This window comes from Colletotrichum gloeosporioides (genome assembly GCF_011800055.1).
Source record: "Colletotrichum gloeosporioides strain Lc1 chromosome Unknown consensus_117, whole genome shotgun sequence".
Classification (NCBI taxonomy): Eukaryota; Fungi; Ascomycota; class Sordariomycetes; order Glomerellales; family Glomerellaceae; genus Colletotrichum; species Colletotrichum gloeosporioides.
In genome coordinates this window covers 1,670,093-1,687,022 of record NW_025544762.1, presented here as the reverse complement: position 1 = coordinate 1,687,022, position 16,930 = coordinate 1,670,093, and the positions used below count along the sequence as shown (strand labels likewise).

Below are 16,930 nucleotides of genomic sequence, written 5' to 3'. Positions count from 1 at the left end.
TCTCCTGGTTGCCGTCCTGTGTCGCAGAGCCGCCGTGTCTGATCTCTCTGTGACACATACCCCGAAACCTACGTCAATCAAGCCCAAGTCCGAGGCCTCGGGTTTCTTCGTGTTACAACGGCCCGAGCGGCATCACTACCGTCCAAAGCATCGAGCGTTGATTTTGTCCCGAGCTTGCCATCACAGCATTGATAGGCGTAGCGTTGGTTTTGACATCCTTCAAACTTGACGGTCAGTGAAATTCGCACGTCATTCATCTCCAGCAGATAAGAGAATGAATGGAAGCAATCTATCAGAGTGGAAATTGGCTTCTCAGAGACTCCTAGTGTTCCCACCATGCGGCTAGGCTATGAGCAGTCTGCAAAGCCGTGATGCTCAGACAGCCAAGCATGGCTGTGTCTACAGCTAGTGGTGCTGGGATACTAGTGAAGGAGGACTGAACTTCTCTTGCGTCGCTCTTTATCCAAAGTGAGGATGTGCTGACATGAAAGAAGAACTCTTAATCGTAATAGACCAGGGGAAGCAAATCTTACCACAAAACCCACCTTAAAATGACAAAATTCAAGCTCAGCTCGTGGCTCAACACCAGTCCGTCATCAAACACCGGAGAAGTCGAAAGCAAGAAGCAGAACCGCCTGTCTTTGTCACCCTTTTCTTCTCGGTCAAATGGTACTCCTAAAGATGAGGTTACCAAGGGGGAAGTTTCAGCGGCAAATGAGCCTGCAAGTTCGTCGTCAAGACTGACAGAGCTTGCTAAGAAGATCGCGATGGAGACCGAAAAGTTGGAAAAGTACATGAGGGAAAATGGCATGCCATTGCCGAGTCTAGACCCTAACGGACCCCTTGACTTTCCCAAGCTTCCCGAGGACATCCAGAAGAGCCGGATGGAGATCATGTTTGCGACTAGAGAGCTGGAGGCTTTGGTCCATGGACCCCGAGAAGACGTCAGGTGGAAAGCTTGGAGCGTACGTCGCGTCCTGCTGCCGTCGAATTTCGAAGCTAACTATTCGACAGTGGCAAGACAGCTTGAGCCTTCAATTGGTCAACCACTTTGGTCTCGGTAAGCAATACGGTGGTCGTCTTTATGCGTATTAACGCTAACATTGCAAAGCGAAACTCGTGCCAATCGATGGCACCATCACGTTGGCGGAATTGCAAACAAAGACCACTCTCGACGCTGTCAACCTCGCGCGGGTTCTTCGTCATGCTATGACAAACCGGATTTTCCGCGAGCCTTCGCCGGGCGTGATCGCTCATACTGCAGCGTCCCGCCTGTTGGCAGAGGACCAGTCGCTCCAGGATTGGGTTGGCTACAACCTCGAAGACAACTTCCCTGCCTCTGCCCATGTTCTTCAAGCCCTCAAAGCCTACCCAGAAGCCACTTCACTCACACGGACCGGCTTCAACTTCGCGTTTGATACCGTGGACAAGGAGCCGATGTTCGTCACCTTTGGCAAGGATCCGGCTCGAGCTAAGCGTTTCGGCGGCGCCATGGTCAGTCTCACAGGCGGCGAGGGTTACGAAGTCAAACACCTCGTTGATACATACGACTTTGGCGACGTTGATGCTAGAGGCGGAACGCTGGTGGATATCGGCGGCAGCCAGGGCTTCGTATGCGTCGACCTGGCTAAGAAGTGGAAGAATATGAAATTCGTCGTACAGGATCTCCAGAAAACCATTGACTCAGCCCCAAAGCCGGTGTCCGACGACACTCAGATTGCCGAACGCATCGAGTTCATGGCACACGACTTCTTCAAAGAACAAACTGTGAAGGATGCAGACGGTGAGTTCTCCACTGTTTGATATTGTTCCACAGAAAATGACTGACTTTACTCCTTCAACAGTTTTCTTTTTCCGCTGGATCATGCACAACTACTCCACGCCTTACGCTGTTTCTATCCTCAAGAATCTGGTTCCTGCAATGAAGCCCGGCGCGAAGGTTGTCATCAAGGATCAGTGCCTACGCCAACCCGGAGAAGAGAACCCATGGGATGAAAGGATTATGCGCGGAATGGACATGGTCATGCTGGCCGTGCTGAACGCTCAGGAGCGTAATGAGGACGAGTACCGGGCCCTCTTCAAGGCGGCCGACGAGCGATTCGTCCTGACCAAGGTTTTGCGGCCCAAGGGGTGTAGGATGAGCATCATTGAAGCGGTGTGGGACCCTGAGGCGGCCAAAGAGGGTGCGAAGGGTGAAGAGACGACCGAGGACTCCAACGCAGAGCCCCCTAAAGAGGAAGCTTCGTGATGCGTTTTTGATACCCAGTACTCCGAATGTATCATTTCTGTAGCCAGCTTGATTCTTGAAGTATTCTTCAATAAGCGACAATTACATTTCCTGGGTTGGAGATAAAAGCATAGCCACCAACATCCCCGTCACACAAGCAGATGAGCCTCCAGTCTCCACATCGTGAGTGGGACGATCAATCGCCTCAACGGTCTAGCCCGCAACCCCTCTTCCCTACTTAAGTCGCATTTGTCTGTTCGTTAGTCATCAATTCAGCATGGCCTGCTGGCGAAATGGCATCGCGTCAGATTTCGGCTCTCAAGTCATACTCTGAAGATTCTAGGTTCGATCCCTGGGTAGGTCGGCATTTCCTTTTGCATTTTTGGCGTACTTGTCTATGCGTGGCTGTGAACAGCGTCAGTAAAGTATTGGGAAGAACTGGCTTTTAGGCCCTGAAGAATACGGGCATGGGCATTGTCGGCCCGGGGGTTGTTAGCCATCTGGTCCGTCCCAGGGTCATCAGGTTGGACGGGGGCCGTGGTTCAGTGCAGCAGCCCGCTGTCATTTGCCCCTAAACAGCCCAGGAGACAGTGCCCGTCACTTACGGCGCCACTGGCGCGGGATGCATCACAAGGTAGACATATTTTCTCATCCTCCAACCCTACTTCTATCTCATGACTTCCAGTACTTCTCCAGCATCTCCCGCGCCGTCAGCGGCTTGATCTCGGGGAACATTTCATTCAGACTGCCCTCCCTCTCAACCTTGCCCAGGCCGGTCGCCATCCACAGCTCGAAAATAGCAAGGAACCAATGCAGCTTCTCCTTGGGGAACTTGTCGTACGAGGCCTTGTGTCCGGGCAGCTCCGATATCTGGGACGCCCTCACCTTCTCCACGTCGTCGTACACGACATCGAACTTGACGCCCTTGACCTCCTCGGCCATCTTGACGAAGTCGTTGAGGGTGAGCTCGTCGCCGATGATGCGCAGCTCGTGGTCCGCCGGCCAGCGCTCGAGGTCCAGCGCCGCGACGACGAAGCGCGCCACGTCAAAGGTGTAGGTGAAGGTCACGGGGGTGTTGCCGTCGCCCGGGATCGCGGCGGCGTTGTGGTGCATGTCGAGGACGATGACGCTGTGCGGGTGGTGGGATTTGAGGGCGGCCGGGGCGAAGTATTCGAGGAACGTGCCGTTGAGGACGACGGCCCACTCGAGGGATGTCGAGGACAGCGCGGTGAGGGAGGTGAAGTAGTGTTCGAGGGGAGGGAGGATCTTGACGCCGCTGTCGTGGAGGCGTTGGTCAGCCGAGGTATTCAGAAACTGGGACGATGAGGCTGGGCTTACTCTTCAGGGTAGCGCATGGCGAAGGAGCTCGGGATGAAGCGCTTCGTGACCGAGGACTCATCGGCGGCTTTGATGAGGTTGAGTTGGGATGTCGCGAGCGAGGTGGCGTTGATGCCAAAGGCGCTGATGACGGTGTGGATGTTGTGTTCCTCAAGAAAGGTCTTGAGAGAGTCGACATTGGAGTAGTCGACCTGGTAAGTCGGCGCGAGAGCCTCTTCCTCCGAGCTGGGCGCCTGGTTATGCGCAGTCAGTACCGAGGCGTTTTTGACAAAATTCGAGCAGGAGTAAATACCTTGCGGGTGAGGACGACAGCTTGATGCTTCGTCTGCGAAGCCATCACCTCGATGAGGGTCTTGCCCACGGCGCCGGTGCCGCCTGCGATCGCGACGTTAACCATGATGTTGCTTTTCTGCTCAGAGCTTCTGATCAAACTGGAAATAGCGTACGAGATGATGGTGTCTTAACGAAATGCACCATCATATCGACGGTCTCTGGTTTATATTCCTTCATATCTGGGTCTGGCGTTGTAAGTGTACTGCGACGTTTCAGTGGACGCACTGAGCTGCTGAAGGCCCACGCCAGCGGCTTTAGCGGGCCTAAGACCGCTCTCATGTAGTTTGCTGACAGCAACCCCATTGATCGCTTGTTTCCACGTTGAAATCGACTCATTTATCCCCATAAGTCGGTGCCCGCGGGCTGCTTGATGCGTTCATCTGGCTGGGTAACCTTGAGTTCGAGCACAATGTTGGGTGACGAAATGAACTGGTCTCGCACTGTCGCAGCCCTCTCTGGCACGGTCAGGGCGACGAAGCCTCCCTAAAAGTTCAACTTGCAATCGGGACACTCAGCAACTCAGATAGATCTCAGGAAGGGGGCAGATTTCATTCAGGAAGATTGCTGAGCACTTGGAGCTGGCCATAAGACCAAGTCGATTTCGTATTTCCGCAGCGTGTTGAGCATGCATGTTTTGCGATGTTGGCGTCCCATTCCTCCACAAGACGAACTCGCCGAAAACCTGCCGGTTTTGTCCAGCTTGTGGGGAATCGTGACAGCATGATCGCTAGGCTCTGACGGCGACCGCGGCCACCGACATGGACCTAGAGACGGAGTCTGGGCCAGGGAAGCGGGTTTAGAGATGCCTTGAGGCCGGTGATGTTGCTCAGAGAGGCCAGCATCGTACTTTGTTCTCGGACTCGGGTGGCAGCAATGGCCCGGGTCAAGTAGGGGCAGGCGAATGGTTTTTGAGGTTGGTGTCGAAGTTCTGATTTGGCCAGACTGGCTTTGCTCGCTGTTGCTTCCAGAGAGAAGGAAGGAGGTAGCCAGGTGCTTGCCTAAGGTAGGTAAGGTACCTTGGCTGACTGCGGCCCTTCTCCGGAGTGTCTCCTTCCTTGCTGGGCAGGTGCCTCCGGAGTGGGGCCGTGTTCATCCGGAGTGCACCGGAGCTCCCCTCCGGCTTCACAGCCAGCATGGAGTCGAAAGACGTCAAACTTCACAGGTCACCACCTGCTTCTTCACTATTCTTTGAAATTATTGTGAGGCTAAAAGAGGAAGAGCTCTTTACCCCAAAGGTCAAAGCCCTACAATATTCACACCCCTTATCATGAAGTTTCCTTGGTCTCTCTCATCTTTCTTTCTCTAGCCGCAGACACTCTTTATTGGACTTATAAGGAACAAAAACCACCCACCCTATTATAAAGAATTTCTTTAGGTTGACTCTTGAGTGTTGCTCTGATGCTCCAAGTTTCCCCTTTTTAGTGATGCCTTTGAGATGCTGAAGACCCCAAGCGTAATTCTACAAGTAGTGTCATATCTGTGAAGATGCACTTGATATTTGGTCAAAACATTTTGTGTGCAGAGTTTTCATGCTGAAGGAAGAAAACAGCGAGAGCCCCCTAGTATTAGTGGTGATATCGATAGGAACCCACGCCTCCTGCCTTGAAGATCACATCTGCACCGGCAGCCATAGCAACCATAACAACACGAGAGCAGACAGACCCTTCCGGACAGACAGCCCTCGACGACTCAGCGAGACAGACACAGAATAAAACCTGGGGAGGTGAGGAGCAGAATTTGTTTTTCTCTTCCTCCTCCCCTCCATACCTCCCAACTTTCACATTTCCTCTTCAATATCACCACCAACAACCTCACACAACATGGCGGCGAACAACGTTGGCCACCGTGTCTTCCTCTTCGACAGCCTCCCCGAGTCGATCCGCCGCCATATCTTTAACGAGGCGAACATCGCTCGTCTTGTCGGCGTCGCGCCTCGCCGCGACCGCAATGCCCCTCGTAAGCAGAGCATTCTTACCCGCATTTGCAAGGAAAGCCGTCGGGTCTTCAGCGTCCATGCTTTTCGGCTTTACGACTCTATCTTTCCCTTCGTACTGATCGGATCTGAAGAGGAGCCTGACTGGGTCTACATCAACCCTCACCTAGACGTCCTCTATCTTGGATATGAGACCGTCTCCGGCCAGTGGAACCTGATCGAGCCGCCCAAGTCGCATTCTCTTATCACCGGCCTCTTGCGCTGCTGGCTCCACGACTTCGATGTCCCCCCCTCGGTTGGCTACACCTCTTTCGAGTTCGACCCTACCATGCCCGCTGTCGAGATCGACGTGACCCGCCTCATCTACAAGAACCTCGAGCGCGTCACTATCACTAGCGAGAGTGTCGCTCCCTCCATCGTCGAGGAGCTCAACGGCTACACCGAGTTCAAGTTCATCTACCACGTCGAGACCAACACCGTTCTTGTCTCCCAGGGCACCATCCCTGAGGATGCCATCATCGATGAGCGCACCCAGCGTGTCCTGTCCGGCGATGATGTCTTCAAGGTCGAGGTCGTCTTCGACCGCAAGCCTGATCTCATCCACGACACCACTGAGTGGCAGGCTGTGAACAACGACGATACTCACGCGTCCGCCTTCGACAAGGCCTCGGAGCCTATGCAATTCGTGTGGGTCTTCTCTGCCGAGTACCTGCTCAAGCGCCTCGTCCGCGACTAGATCTAGTCTTCTCAAAGGTATGCTACCCAAGGCAACTGGACACTGATCAAGCTTTCTGACAATTTCTACAGACTGGCTCGGCACACTCTTGCTCGCACGCATGATGTACATCTTGGGAAGGCAGGGTTTTGTCTTGGGATCTGGCGATTGGACAGGCGGATTTGGTACGCTGAATATTGGAAGGAACGGAACAGGATGATCCTTCCGATGCCCACAGGAGGCTTATGATTTGGTAGCTCAATACACTAAGTGCTATCTCAATGCTCTCCCTGCTTGATACGCATCTCGAAGGCAATGGACGTTGCCCTTTTGAACATGTGATGACCGACAAGTGATGTTGCGACCGGCAACCAAGTTTGTGAAGTGTCGGTAAATGTCGAGGGCTTCTCGATGGCTTTCGTATGATCACGCCAGTTGACTTAGTCGACAATCGATATAGTGCACGATGAACTCCCAAACCGCGTTCAGATCGTGATACCGCCCAATCACATTAATCCGATGCCACCCCTCGCCACCTCCACTGAAGCCTTCGTCTCGAACGATGTCGACGCGCACAACTGACAAAAGCGCAGGATCCTGTGGTGTTCTGTAGACGCGCAAGCCCTCTTCGTAGTCCTCCTGCTTGATCCGCTGCACGTAGACTTCGCCAGAGCGTACGCAGTACCGAAACGTCAGCCCTCGATTCCAGCCAGGGTAGCTCTGAGGAAAGAAGATGCGGCTGTAGCTGCTCGTGATCCAGATGGTGTCCAGATTCGGGTAAATCAGATCCGCAACACGAAGATGGCATTCGTGAACCAGCCCCGCCGGACCGGTGTGCAGTGTGCAGGCTATCTGGGTCCAAGCCCCGACGCCCCTGTTGATTGAGAACACTTTCAGATCGCGCTGCTGTAGACGGACCTCGCGTATCATCTTGGCGTGCGCCTCGCCCAGTTTTGGAGGGCACACCGGCGCGTAACCTGTTAAGCCTGGGACACCGTAGTCGCCAAGCACGAGGCTGTCGATGCTCGGGTTCAAGTAGACGAAGGTGGGAGCGCGCTTGGGAGCGAAGTTGGACGCATCGTGAATTGACTCGTACAGTCGAAGGAAGGCCGCTCTGCTCTCGCGATTGACGGCTGATGCGGCGGGATTCTTGCGCTGGTATAGGCTGGGATCGGCGGCAGGAAGACAGGTTACCATATCACCTGCCTCGTCGAGGGTGTAGAGCCAGATCATCTGGCGCAGCTCGGCTGGAAGTCTGTTGAAGTGCTCAAATTTGGGTTCCGTAGTGGCCAGCATTCCGGAAGCCATGTTGACGACTGACGCCGAGGCAATGAGCCACCAAATCGGGAAAATTCAGGTCATTGATGGCGAAATCCTTGAATGTTGATCGCCAACCGTTGTACGGATGTCGGGGGAAAAATTAATTGTGGTGATCTCAGATGATAAAACAAGCAAAAATTCGACTCCCACTTTTTAGACATTCACCTTGACGGCCCTGACGATACAACCACGTGGAGAATTGCGACCTTTCATCCAATTTGAATATTCCTATGTACTTACGCAAAGATGAAAATTTTTCACCCCAGTAACTATTCCACCTCCAGGCGTCCCTAAGCATACTGGAGACGGCTCTCATCCCAGCCAGGCCGCAGCGCCTCGCTATCGAAGCTCATGTCGAAGCTCGAAGTGTGCACATAATCCGTCTGCCATTCAATCTTCAACTCGGCGCCCTGAGCCGACTGACTCCAGATCGTGACAGCGATAGTGTTGTCGCCGCTGTAGTTGAGGATGCCGGTCGGCACAGGGTAGTGAATCTGGTTGCCAATGTATGGGTTGAACCGGCCGTACTGGTACCCATTGACGAACAGCAGCGCACGGAGCTGGTTGCTGTATCCCTCTTGTGTCGGCGCAAAGGTGTCATTAGACGAAGCGGTAAGGCGGAAGGAGACGGAAACGTCAAGACCGGCAGGAACGTCCAGGGGAACGACGGTTCGGAAGACCTTGATACCGGCATCGGGCACGGAGAGTGTCTCGTTGGAAGAGCTGAGGGTCTCCCAGTCCTCGTCGGGGAAGCCGGGAAGGGCTGCGCCAATGCGCTCGGCATAGAGACCGCCCTCGTTGATCGGGCCACGGACAGTATCGATGAGGTCGTTGCGGCCTGCTGTTCCGGCAATCTTCCATTCGGAGAACTTGTACGTAGAGGCGTCGGGGCCGAGGAGGGTTGCGTTGGTGATTCCACGGGGGGCGAGGGCAGCCTCACGAAGGTCGTGACCGGAGTTGTCCATAACGACGACGAGAATGTTGTCGCCCTCCTTCGCCAAAGTGGCGTTCTCGAAAGAGAACTCGCTGGCATCAGCGCCGAGGTAGGAAAGACCCAGGTAGGAGCCGATGTACTCCGAGTTCAGCCAGACGGAGTAGCCGAAGGCGAGTCCTCCGGTGAGGTTGAGGAACACGCCAGTAGGAGGGTTCTCGGTGGTTGGGAAAGTAGCCCGGTAGATGTGGTTTCCGACGTGAATCTCATACTCGTCGACGTAGAGCACAGGGTTGTTTGAGGCAGGCTTGACTGTGTTGGAAGTGTTGGTCTTGTCGGCAACTGTGAGGTGTTAGCAAATGGTAAAATTGATCAGAGGTCGGGTAATACGTACCAACCCACGAATCGGAAGCGGGCTTGTAGTCGGTGGCGATCTCAGGCAAGCTATCGTGGACCTTCCACGGGCCAAGAGCTGGGAGACTGAATTCGGCAGGGCCCTCAATCTTCGCGGTGAAGACATTGCCCTCTCTCGAAACAATCTCAAGCTTCTTGCCGTTCCAAGTGATACCGCAGGTGGACTCAGAAGCAAAAACGGCAATAGTGGTATCCTTGTCAGCGTCTCCATAAAGAGCCAAACTGCGGCCCGTCTCATTGAAAGAAGCCGAACGAACAAGGTAAGGTCCTTGAACAAAGACGGTCTTGTTGGCAGGGGCCAAGACATCATTGTCGAGAGTCGGGACCCAGAAAAGGTAAGCTGCAGTGCGGTCCAGCAAAACAGCACGCGAGCCATCTCCAAGGTCGACAATGGTGATACCCTTCTTCTGGGTGTACGCAACGGTGACGTTGCTTTCTCCTGCGAAGGTCTGGAAATCGCCGACGTTTCCATCTCCAACAAGCTCGGCAGAGGTGGTACCGCTGACCACGAACTCGCCCGCCTCACCCTCGGGAAGCCAAAGAGCAATGACCTCCTTGCCGTCGACGACGATGTAGCTGAGAACCTCTGCGGTGGAGTACAGCAGCTTCTTCTCGCCAAAGGTGAAATCGGTGACAATGACCTTGGCCGAATGTCCGTTGATTGCGATGGAGCTTCCATGTTGAGGGATAGTGAGGGCACCCTCTGACGTGTTAACCGAGAGTTTGAATGCCTCATTGGTGTTGGAAGGGGAATATGCGTGGCGCGCAACGTAGAAGGCGGCGTCATTGTCTACGTTTCGCAGTTCGGCGACGGTAATGGCTGCGTTACTCGAGTATGATGTGCTATTTCCGACTCTCTCCGTCTTCGTTAGGTCCTTGGCGGCTCTCGTGAAAAGGGTCAAAAGCTTAGTTTCGTAGAACTTGCTTCCGATGATTCTGTTCTCGGATACGGGGGAGGAGTAATCGTAGCTGGAGGCTGGCAGAGATGTCAGTAAATCAATAACAGCTGGGAAGCAGAGTGTGCCTACCAACGACGGGACAAGCAAGCCAACCCCAGTTGGTACCGCCGAACATCATGTACAGGGAGATTGCAGTGACTCTCTGGTAGATGAGATCGCGGTAGAAGATATTGGCAAAGTCAACACCGATGTCGCCTGGGCAGCCGCCCTCCGGTCCACCCCATGGGTTGTAGGAGCCTCCCTGGAACTCTGGCAAGAAGTTTGGCTGGGACGGGGACTGAACCGTGAAGTAGTCGTAGTAGTTCTGGGTCAAGTACGGGATGTACTGTCCATTTGTACCGGTGCACTCGCTCAAGTTGCAGCTCCAGCAGGACGGATAGCTGTCCACGCCTACAACGTCGACGTTTCCAGTCGCGTTGGAGAAGTCCTTGGACCAAGAGTATCCTCGCATGTTGGGAGCATTGTGCGACAAAGGCACATCGATGCCGTTTTCCCGTGCGCTGTCCTGGAGGAGCTGCATGTAGTTCGCGATGGGCGGGTTGAGGACGCGGTTGGGGATATCCTTCCATTGTCCGTTGAGCTCGTTCTCGATCTGGAACATGATGACGTTTCCGCCATTGGTGATTAAGTGCGGCTTGATGATCTTGGAGATCTCGGCCCAGAAAGGAGTCCATGCCTCGGTGTACCTCGAGTCGTCGTTTCTCAGAGAACCGTACTCGCCGGTCGTGGCCCAGAGAGGGAATCCTCCGGCGTTGGTCTCGGCGTTCACGTAGGGGCCAGGGCGAATGATCAGGTAGATGCCGACCTCCTTGGCGACGGTCATGATGGATGTGAAGTTGTGGGCGCCGGTCTCGAAGTCCAAGACCCCAGGGGACGGATTATGGTAGCCCCAGTGGTTATAGATGGAGAAGGCATTGAAGCTGTCGCCATTGTTAATGAGTAGGTTGGGTGTGTCAATCCAGTACGCTCTTACCCTGCCGCCTTGATCTTCTCAAGAAGGTCTCTCCAAAGTTCCGGCACCGGAATACGCCAGTAGTGGAACTGGAAGCTGTCAGTATCATCATGATGGGGATCTGCGATGGAGGAGGTCGTACTTCACCTGAGAAGACAAAGAGTCTCTCGCCATTGACGATGTAGCTGTGGTGATCCCTGCATGTCCCTGCATCAGTACCTGTTTCGATGAAACATCTTCGGCAAGTCTCACCATTGGACGACTTCATTGAGGCCATTGTCGTGGATCGGCCAGTCAACGTCTTCCTGAGCCAAAGCACGGCCAGACCCGCAAAGCGAGGCCGCGAGCCACAAAAGCCCACCGGCTTTCAATCCGAATCTCATCGTGATGACCGAATCGGATGCAACGCAACAGACCAATTGGCAATACCACTCGAAAGCCGCCTCAAGCTCATTCCAGATTTGACTGCGTCTCTCTTCTTTTTAAACATCGCAAAATAACCCCTGCGCGCCCTCGAGAACCCATGTTCGTCCGGTGTGTAGCCCTGGAATCAGCGTAGCATCCGGACAAACGCGCTCGGTGTTGATGGCACCGACAAATGCGGGGAATCATGAGGGGAGAGCCGGGGTCGTGGTCAAGGTGAACCTGACGATCCCCAATTCATCCCCGCCCCCGCGATTTCGGCTAACCGCGTCAATCATCGAGACAACTGAATTTTGATGTCATCAAACCGCAGAAGCGTTGACCTCATTTCCCACGAGCTAAGGGCTTAGTGGTCCCTCTTGAGCGACCATTTCACCGACAAAGCTCGTCCCGCACGACATGATTTTGCGGACCCAAGAAATCGAGATATTTTTCCTTTCTGTTTTCTCCACAGGCTTGGGCGCGTAGGCCGTTGCCACGAGCTCCGCCTTGGCAGCTTAGATGGCTTCTATGTCGGTGTTGAGCTGTCGCAATATCATGGGCCGATGCCACTTTTTATGTCAATTCGGGACAAGCCGAGGCACTAATCGCGCATAATAGGGTAGGATGCTGGACGAAAATCAAATCAGTACCAAGAGCTCAGTAACATCGCTGTGAGTTCATAGAACGCAGTCCGCGGAAGTTCGGCCCGAGGCAGTATGTCGGTGAATTAATGGATTGAGACCCTGTTCGCTTGCCCTGCATGTGCATATCTGTTCCACTCCATTGGGCGCTCCAACGGTTCACGCCAGAACCCACAATCTCAGAAAAGAGCTGCAGCCGATCGCGCCATCGCATGAGTGAGGATAACTTCGTCAGAGGAAAGTGCGGTAGGCGAGAGGGCAAATTACCGTTCTCCATACCTCCCCGCCGCCTTCCCAATCAACCCGTATTCTCCAACTCCAGTCCCGGTCCGGTCTACCAAGTCAACTACATCTCCATCACGGAAGCCGGCCGTTCAACCTCCCCCCAACCTGCACTAAGTCTGTCTTTCGCCGACATTCTAGAGTAGTTTCGTTTGTTCGTGAGTTAGCGTCAGATCCATGACACAAGAGTGTTGGTGAATGACTTACCATCCCCGAAGGAATAGTCCCGGGTCCCTGCCGCGCCGTGGGCCTGGTAGCACTGGAGTACAGACTTCTATCACCCTTTACCACCCTCCCGGGCAGTGATAGTCGATCGCTATTCGCGAAGCTATTCGGAGCGCAGCAAGAAGGCCCCATGGCGTGTACCAGCCGTCAGCGTTACCACTCCTGAAGAGCAGGGCAGGAAGACCAAGACAACCTCGATTCTTCATTCCATCATTTTTGCCTTGCCGCAGACATGAAAACACTAATGATGCTCTCATCTGTCCCGCCCTTACCACGAATGTGGCGTGATTGAGACAGAGGGTTTAGCTCTTCTCGCTCGGCGGACCGCAGCATGAAAGTTCACAAGGCGTGTATCATCCGTCAACATTGCCACTTCTGAGGAGCAGGGCCTTTCCATGATAGTGCCATCATCAATTACAAGCACACCTCCAAGCCATGCTAACGAAAAAAGTCGTCCGCTTGTCCAAGGCCAACTGGCGAAGGGTCTGGCAGATCTTGCTCGCAACACCTCCGGTCCACTTTGCAGAGCAGGGTGACTCCGGGCGGTATCGCACAGTTGGTTGGTGGTGACTTCGGTCGACTTCGCAGAGCGTTCGTGACGACTCCGGTCGGTGTCGCAAAGTGCTCGAAAAAGGCTGGATGTGTAGTCAGCAATGTACCGCCGGAGACACAAAACATTGATGGAATTCTCTGCAACGACATGTTTCAAATCCACTTACCCTGTCATGGCAAATATCGATGACAGCGAGGCCGAAAATGGTTGAAAACCCCATCGGGTGGTGATGTAGAAGAGAGAGGGTGACGGTGATGTTGGCGGATGGAAGTTGGACGACAGAAACGGGGCGGTAAAGATATTTCAGGCGGGGTGACGATTTTCTCTGAGAAGGAAGTGGGAGAAGAAGGCCAGGGGTGGCTGCCTTGCTCAGATAAGCCAGGTGAGGTAAGGTAGGTACGCGGAGAGGCAGGTACGGCCTGGTGCTGCTCCTTTCCTAAGGTAAGGTAACGTAGGGTAGATCTCTCACCGCCCACGCAAGTGTCTTTTTCATCGCACCTACCCTACCTCAATTTGACTTGATAAAGAGCTGGTATGGATTCGTGAGTCTGTCGAGTTCGGGGGACTCGGGGCCGTCTTCAGTCCAACAGACCGTCACGAACTAAAGATCTTTTTCAAAACACGTAACGGCCCTTGAAGGCTCGAATCCCAAAATCGCGTTGATTTTCCCCTATGATTTGTTTCTACTTAATTTTGACATGCTACTCTCCCGTGGTACTTTTCCTTCTTCATCTGCCGGATTCTCAACTCACATAAATGGTCACAGCGAGGTCGGATAGGTTGTCACTATGCAATACTATCGTCACTCACGTGGCACTTTACTTGAGAAGATGCTTGGCATTTGAAGACTACACAATGTACCAAAGGTATCGTTTTCACATGTGGCGCATGATGACGCATTGGCTACACCTGTTCGCTTCGCCAGATCCGAACCACGCAGTCTTACAAGCCACACCATGCCATCATGGAACTCATCGTTTCTTTTCCATCACTTTGTCTAGCAAGCCGGAGTAGCCACAGCGTACACAGTCCTGCATCCGATTCTGTTGCACACGTCAGGCTGTTCACATTCAAAGTCAACAGTCGTCGTAGCAAGAGCGCTCGAGCAGCCACATGATCTGGTAACGGTGGAAGTCGTCGTGCACTGCGCTACGAAGCAGCTCTTGCAAATCGTTCCCGTCAAAGTTATCTTAGGGCAGTTGACCAAGGAGCACGGCACTGTGGTCGTCTGAGTGGTCGTTTGAGTTGTTGTCGCCGTCTTCGTGGCCACTACGGTGGTTGTCTCGCGGTAGGTAATGGGAGCAGTTACGGTTGCAGTCGAAGTAGTGGCGGTTGTAATTATTGAGGTAGTAAGGCTGACAGAAACTTGAGTGACTGTCTTTGTGACGGTCGTGGTTCTAGTTCGATCGATCGTGGAGGGAGTCAGCGTGATCTGGCCGAGAAGACCCCTAGCCCACATCAGTAACACGTATTGCGATAGTTGGATTAAGGGACAGACCAAGCTAAAAAGCTGAAGAAGAAGATCACGACTGAAATGCTCTGCATTGTGAAATATATGATTGAACCCCGTGTGGGAAACCTTACGGTGGAAGTGCAGTTTCTTTCTTATTAAAGATCGAAGTCGAGCACCTAATTTATACTTGTGCCAAGTTCGTATCAAAGAAGCATCGTCCAATACTTACCTGTGCCAACGCTTTGTAGAACTGGATTTGTAGGATATATGCGGCCCAGTCTCTCCGTAGACGCATTCAATCTGGTGCGGGGTTTCCACGTCAATTTACTTCTTTACCCGGAACCAGAGAAGTCACAAATGACACGCAACTTGAAATTGAGCTGAAAGACCCCAGTTGAGCTGGGAAGCGAATGCTGCAACATGATATGCGGAGGAGGAGAGCTTACATTTGATCCAATTGTGTCTTCGCTGCAAATTAATCTATCCCCGCATATCGGCTGAATCTGAAGGCCGGTTTGACATGTGCCTATGTCACATAATGGCTCGAAAGGAGTCAAGTTCACTTGGTTCGTCTTCCCAATCGGTACGCTCCGATACGGTGGAAAGAAGCAGCGTTGCATTCTCGCGGAAGTAAAATATTGACCCAAAGTTTGTTCAGTGAACCTGGATTCTCCCTCGTGGTGGATTATTTGTGCCTCGTCAAATCATTGCACGTCAAAACGATTTGGAGGCCATTAGTATGACTGTGAGTAAACTCTTGGCCCAAAACTGAAGTATGAAGCTAACACCTCTTAGTCACATGCTTCAAAGGCCTCTGTTGCACGCCGAATTGATTTATCGGCGTCGCATTGGTTTCCTCGATGCTTTGTCACAAACGGCTCATCAAATGATCGATGAGCTATCGCAGGTTTACCGGTACATGCACGACTACATGATGCATGTAGAACTTCATATCGCACATATCCTGACGACCGACGTAGGAGACGAGCCGAAAACGGCGGTGAATTCGCCAGGACTATGTTGATATTTACGTTCGTTCATGTTCATGCTGATCGGATGCGCTAGTTCTGAAATTCACTTACTATTCAAATCCACTTGACAACAAGCATGCGGGGCCTGGGTTTGGTCAAAAAAGCACAATATAGACACGATAATGACGATTCGCCCAATGGCAGTGCCCCAGTATATTGTTTGCTATCTGAGTGCTCAACTATCCTTCAACATCTCCGACGTCCCTCTTCGGCTTATTGTAAGGCCGGTGCTCTCGTCTATTCATGTACGAGGCTACTGATTTAGCACCTCCAGGAGGTGATCTCGTTGTCGTACTCAACAGTGCGAGGGTCATCAGGCAGAGCAACGGCCAAGTTGTAGTTGTAGGAGGAAGTGAGACCGCGGTCGTCGCCCTTGTTGTTGCAGCCCTTGAACCTGTTGACATTCTTGTTAGCATCCAATGATACGGTAGATAGAAGCAACCGACGTACTTGTAGAACTGGCACTTTCCACCAGTGTTGGTGGACAAGGAGGTAACCTTGTCGTTGAAGCGGTCGCTAGCCTCAGTGGAGTTGGGGCCATTGAAGTCGAAGAAAGAGACTGTCAATCAATGATCAGCATACGTCACCTTGATATGGATCTGGCCATCACTTACCACAAGAACCAGGGGGAGCACCGAAGACGAGGCAGTCACCACGGAAACCCTGAACTTTTATAAGCAATCATCCCAAGACACCAGTTACGATTCTAGTGGACTCACAGCGTCAGTGCACTGAAGCAAGAAGACAACGTCGGGGTTGGTCTCGTTACGGTTTGGGTTAGGCTCAGCCTCCTGGCGGGAGTTCAGGACGTTGGGGGCGACCTTGACCTCGGTGTTCTTGAAGACGTCGAAAGCGGCGGAGTTCATGACGGAACCGGCATACTTGAGGTCGGAGCCGGTGTTGCGCTGCTCAAGGGGCTGGGGCTGCTTGACAGCGGCGGACATGACGCCGGTGGCGGCAGCAGCCGCAAGGACGATGGTGCTGAAGCTCTTCATCTTGAGATGATTTATTGAAACGAATGTCTGTGTTCGGATTGAATCAAAAGAGTGACTAGGAGAGCGGTGACAAACAGCTACTGAGATTCCCACAAGCACGAGTAGTGCGGCGGACTGGCAGCCTTATTTATCTTCGCGAGTTCTGGACCGAAAGTTCCGCAGACAGGACTGACTTTCGATCCAATATCTGCGAGCAACCCCATCCCGGCCTCGCGAAGACCGA

The 16,930-nt window shown here is 53.2% G+C and overlaps 7 protein-coding genes across 7 annotated transcripts; 2 read left to right on the top strand and 5 right to left on the bottom strand.

The window, feature by feature from the left end:
* Window positions 1-551: 551 nt before the first annotated feature.
* Window positions 552-2,248, top strand: GCG54_00009392 (O-methyltransferase gsfB; the record flags this gene model as incomplete). The annotated part of the gene is made up of 4 exons (XM_045409338.1): window positions 552-965; window positions 1,015-1,060; window positions 1,112-1,783; window positions 1,845-2,248. 4 exons carry the CDS (start codon window positions 552-554, stop codon window positions 2,246-2,248), a joined length of 1,536 nt encoding a protein of 511 aa, XP_045256583.1.
* A 651-nt stretch (window positions 2,249-2,899) lies between these two features.
* Window positions 2,900-3,995, bottom strand: GCG54_00009391 (Oxidoreductase swnN; the record flags this gene model as incomplete). The annotated part of the gene is made up of 3 exons (XM_045409337.1): window positions 2,900-3,503; window positions 3,566-3,798; window positions 3,858-3,995. The coding sequence occupies 3 exons, from the start codon at window positions 3,993-3,995 to the stop codon at window positions 2,900-2,902; spliced, it is 975 nt and encodes a 324-aa protein (XP_045256582.1).
* Window positions 3,996-5,718: 1,723 nt separating this feature from the next.
* Window positions 5,719-6,567, top strand: GCG54_00009390 (uncharacterized protein; the record flags this gene model as incomplete). The annotated part of the gene is made up of 1 exon (XM_045409336.1): window positions 5,719-6,567. The coding sequence occupies one exon, from the start codon at window positions 5,719-5,721 to the stop codon at window positions 6,565-6,567; it is 849 nt and encodes a 282-aa protein (XP_045256581.1).
* Window positions 6,568-6,972: 405 nt separating this feature from the next.
* On the bottom strand, window positions 6,973-7,854 carry GCG54_00009389 (uncharacterized protein; the record flags this gene model as incomplete). The annotated part of the gene is made up of 1 exon (XM_045409335.1): window positions 6,973-7,854. The coding sequence occupies one exon, from the start codon at window positions 7,852-7,854 to the stop codon at window positions 6,973-6,975; it is 882 nt and encodes a 293-aa protein (XP_045256580.1).
* A 302-nt stretch (window positions 7,855-8,156) lies between these two features.
* On the bottom strand, window positions 8,157-11,505 carry GCG54_00009388 (putative beta-galactosidase B; the record flags this gene model as incomplete). Its single annotated transcript, XM_045409334.1, has 6 exons — window positions 8,157-9,139; window positions 9,192-10,187; window positions 10,240-11,090; window positions 11,144-11,211; window positions 11,265-11,319; window positions 11,375-11,505. 6 exons carry the CDS (start codon window positions 11,503-11,505, stop codon window positions 8,157-8,159), a joined length of 3,084 nt encoding a protein of 1,027 aa, XP_045256579.1.
* A 2,720-nt stretch (window positions 11,506-14,225) lies between these two features.
* On the bottom strand, window positions 14,226-14,687 carry GCG54_00009387 (uncharacterized protein; the record flags this gene model as incomplete). The annotated part of the gene is made up of 2 exons (XM_045409333.1): window positions 14,226-14,495; window positions 14,538-14,687. 2 exons carry the CDS (start codon window positions 14,685-14,687, stop codon window positions 14,226-14,228), a joined length of 420 nt encoding a protein of 139 aa, XP_045256578.1.
* Window positions 14,688-15,973: 1,286 nt separating this feature from the next.
* GCG54_00009386 (uncharacterized protein) lies at window positions 15,974-16,707 on the bottom strand (the record flags this gene model as incomplete). The annotated part of the gene is made up of 4 exons (XM_045409332.1): window positions 15,974-16,106; window positions 16,163-16,271; window positions 16,327-16,375; window positions 16,432-16,707. 4 exons carry the CDS (start codon window positions 16,705-16,707, stop codon window positions 15,974-15,976), a joined length of 567 nt encoding a protein of 188 aa, XP_045256577.1.
* Window positions 16,708-16,930: the final 223 nt, after the last annotated feature.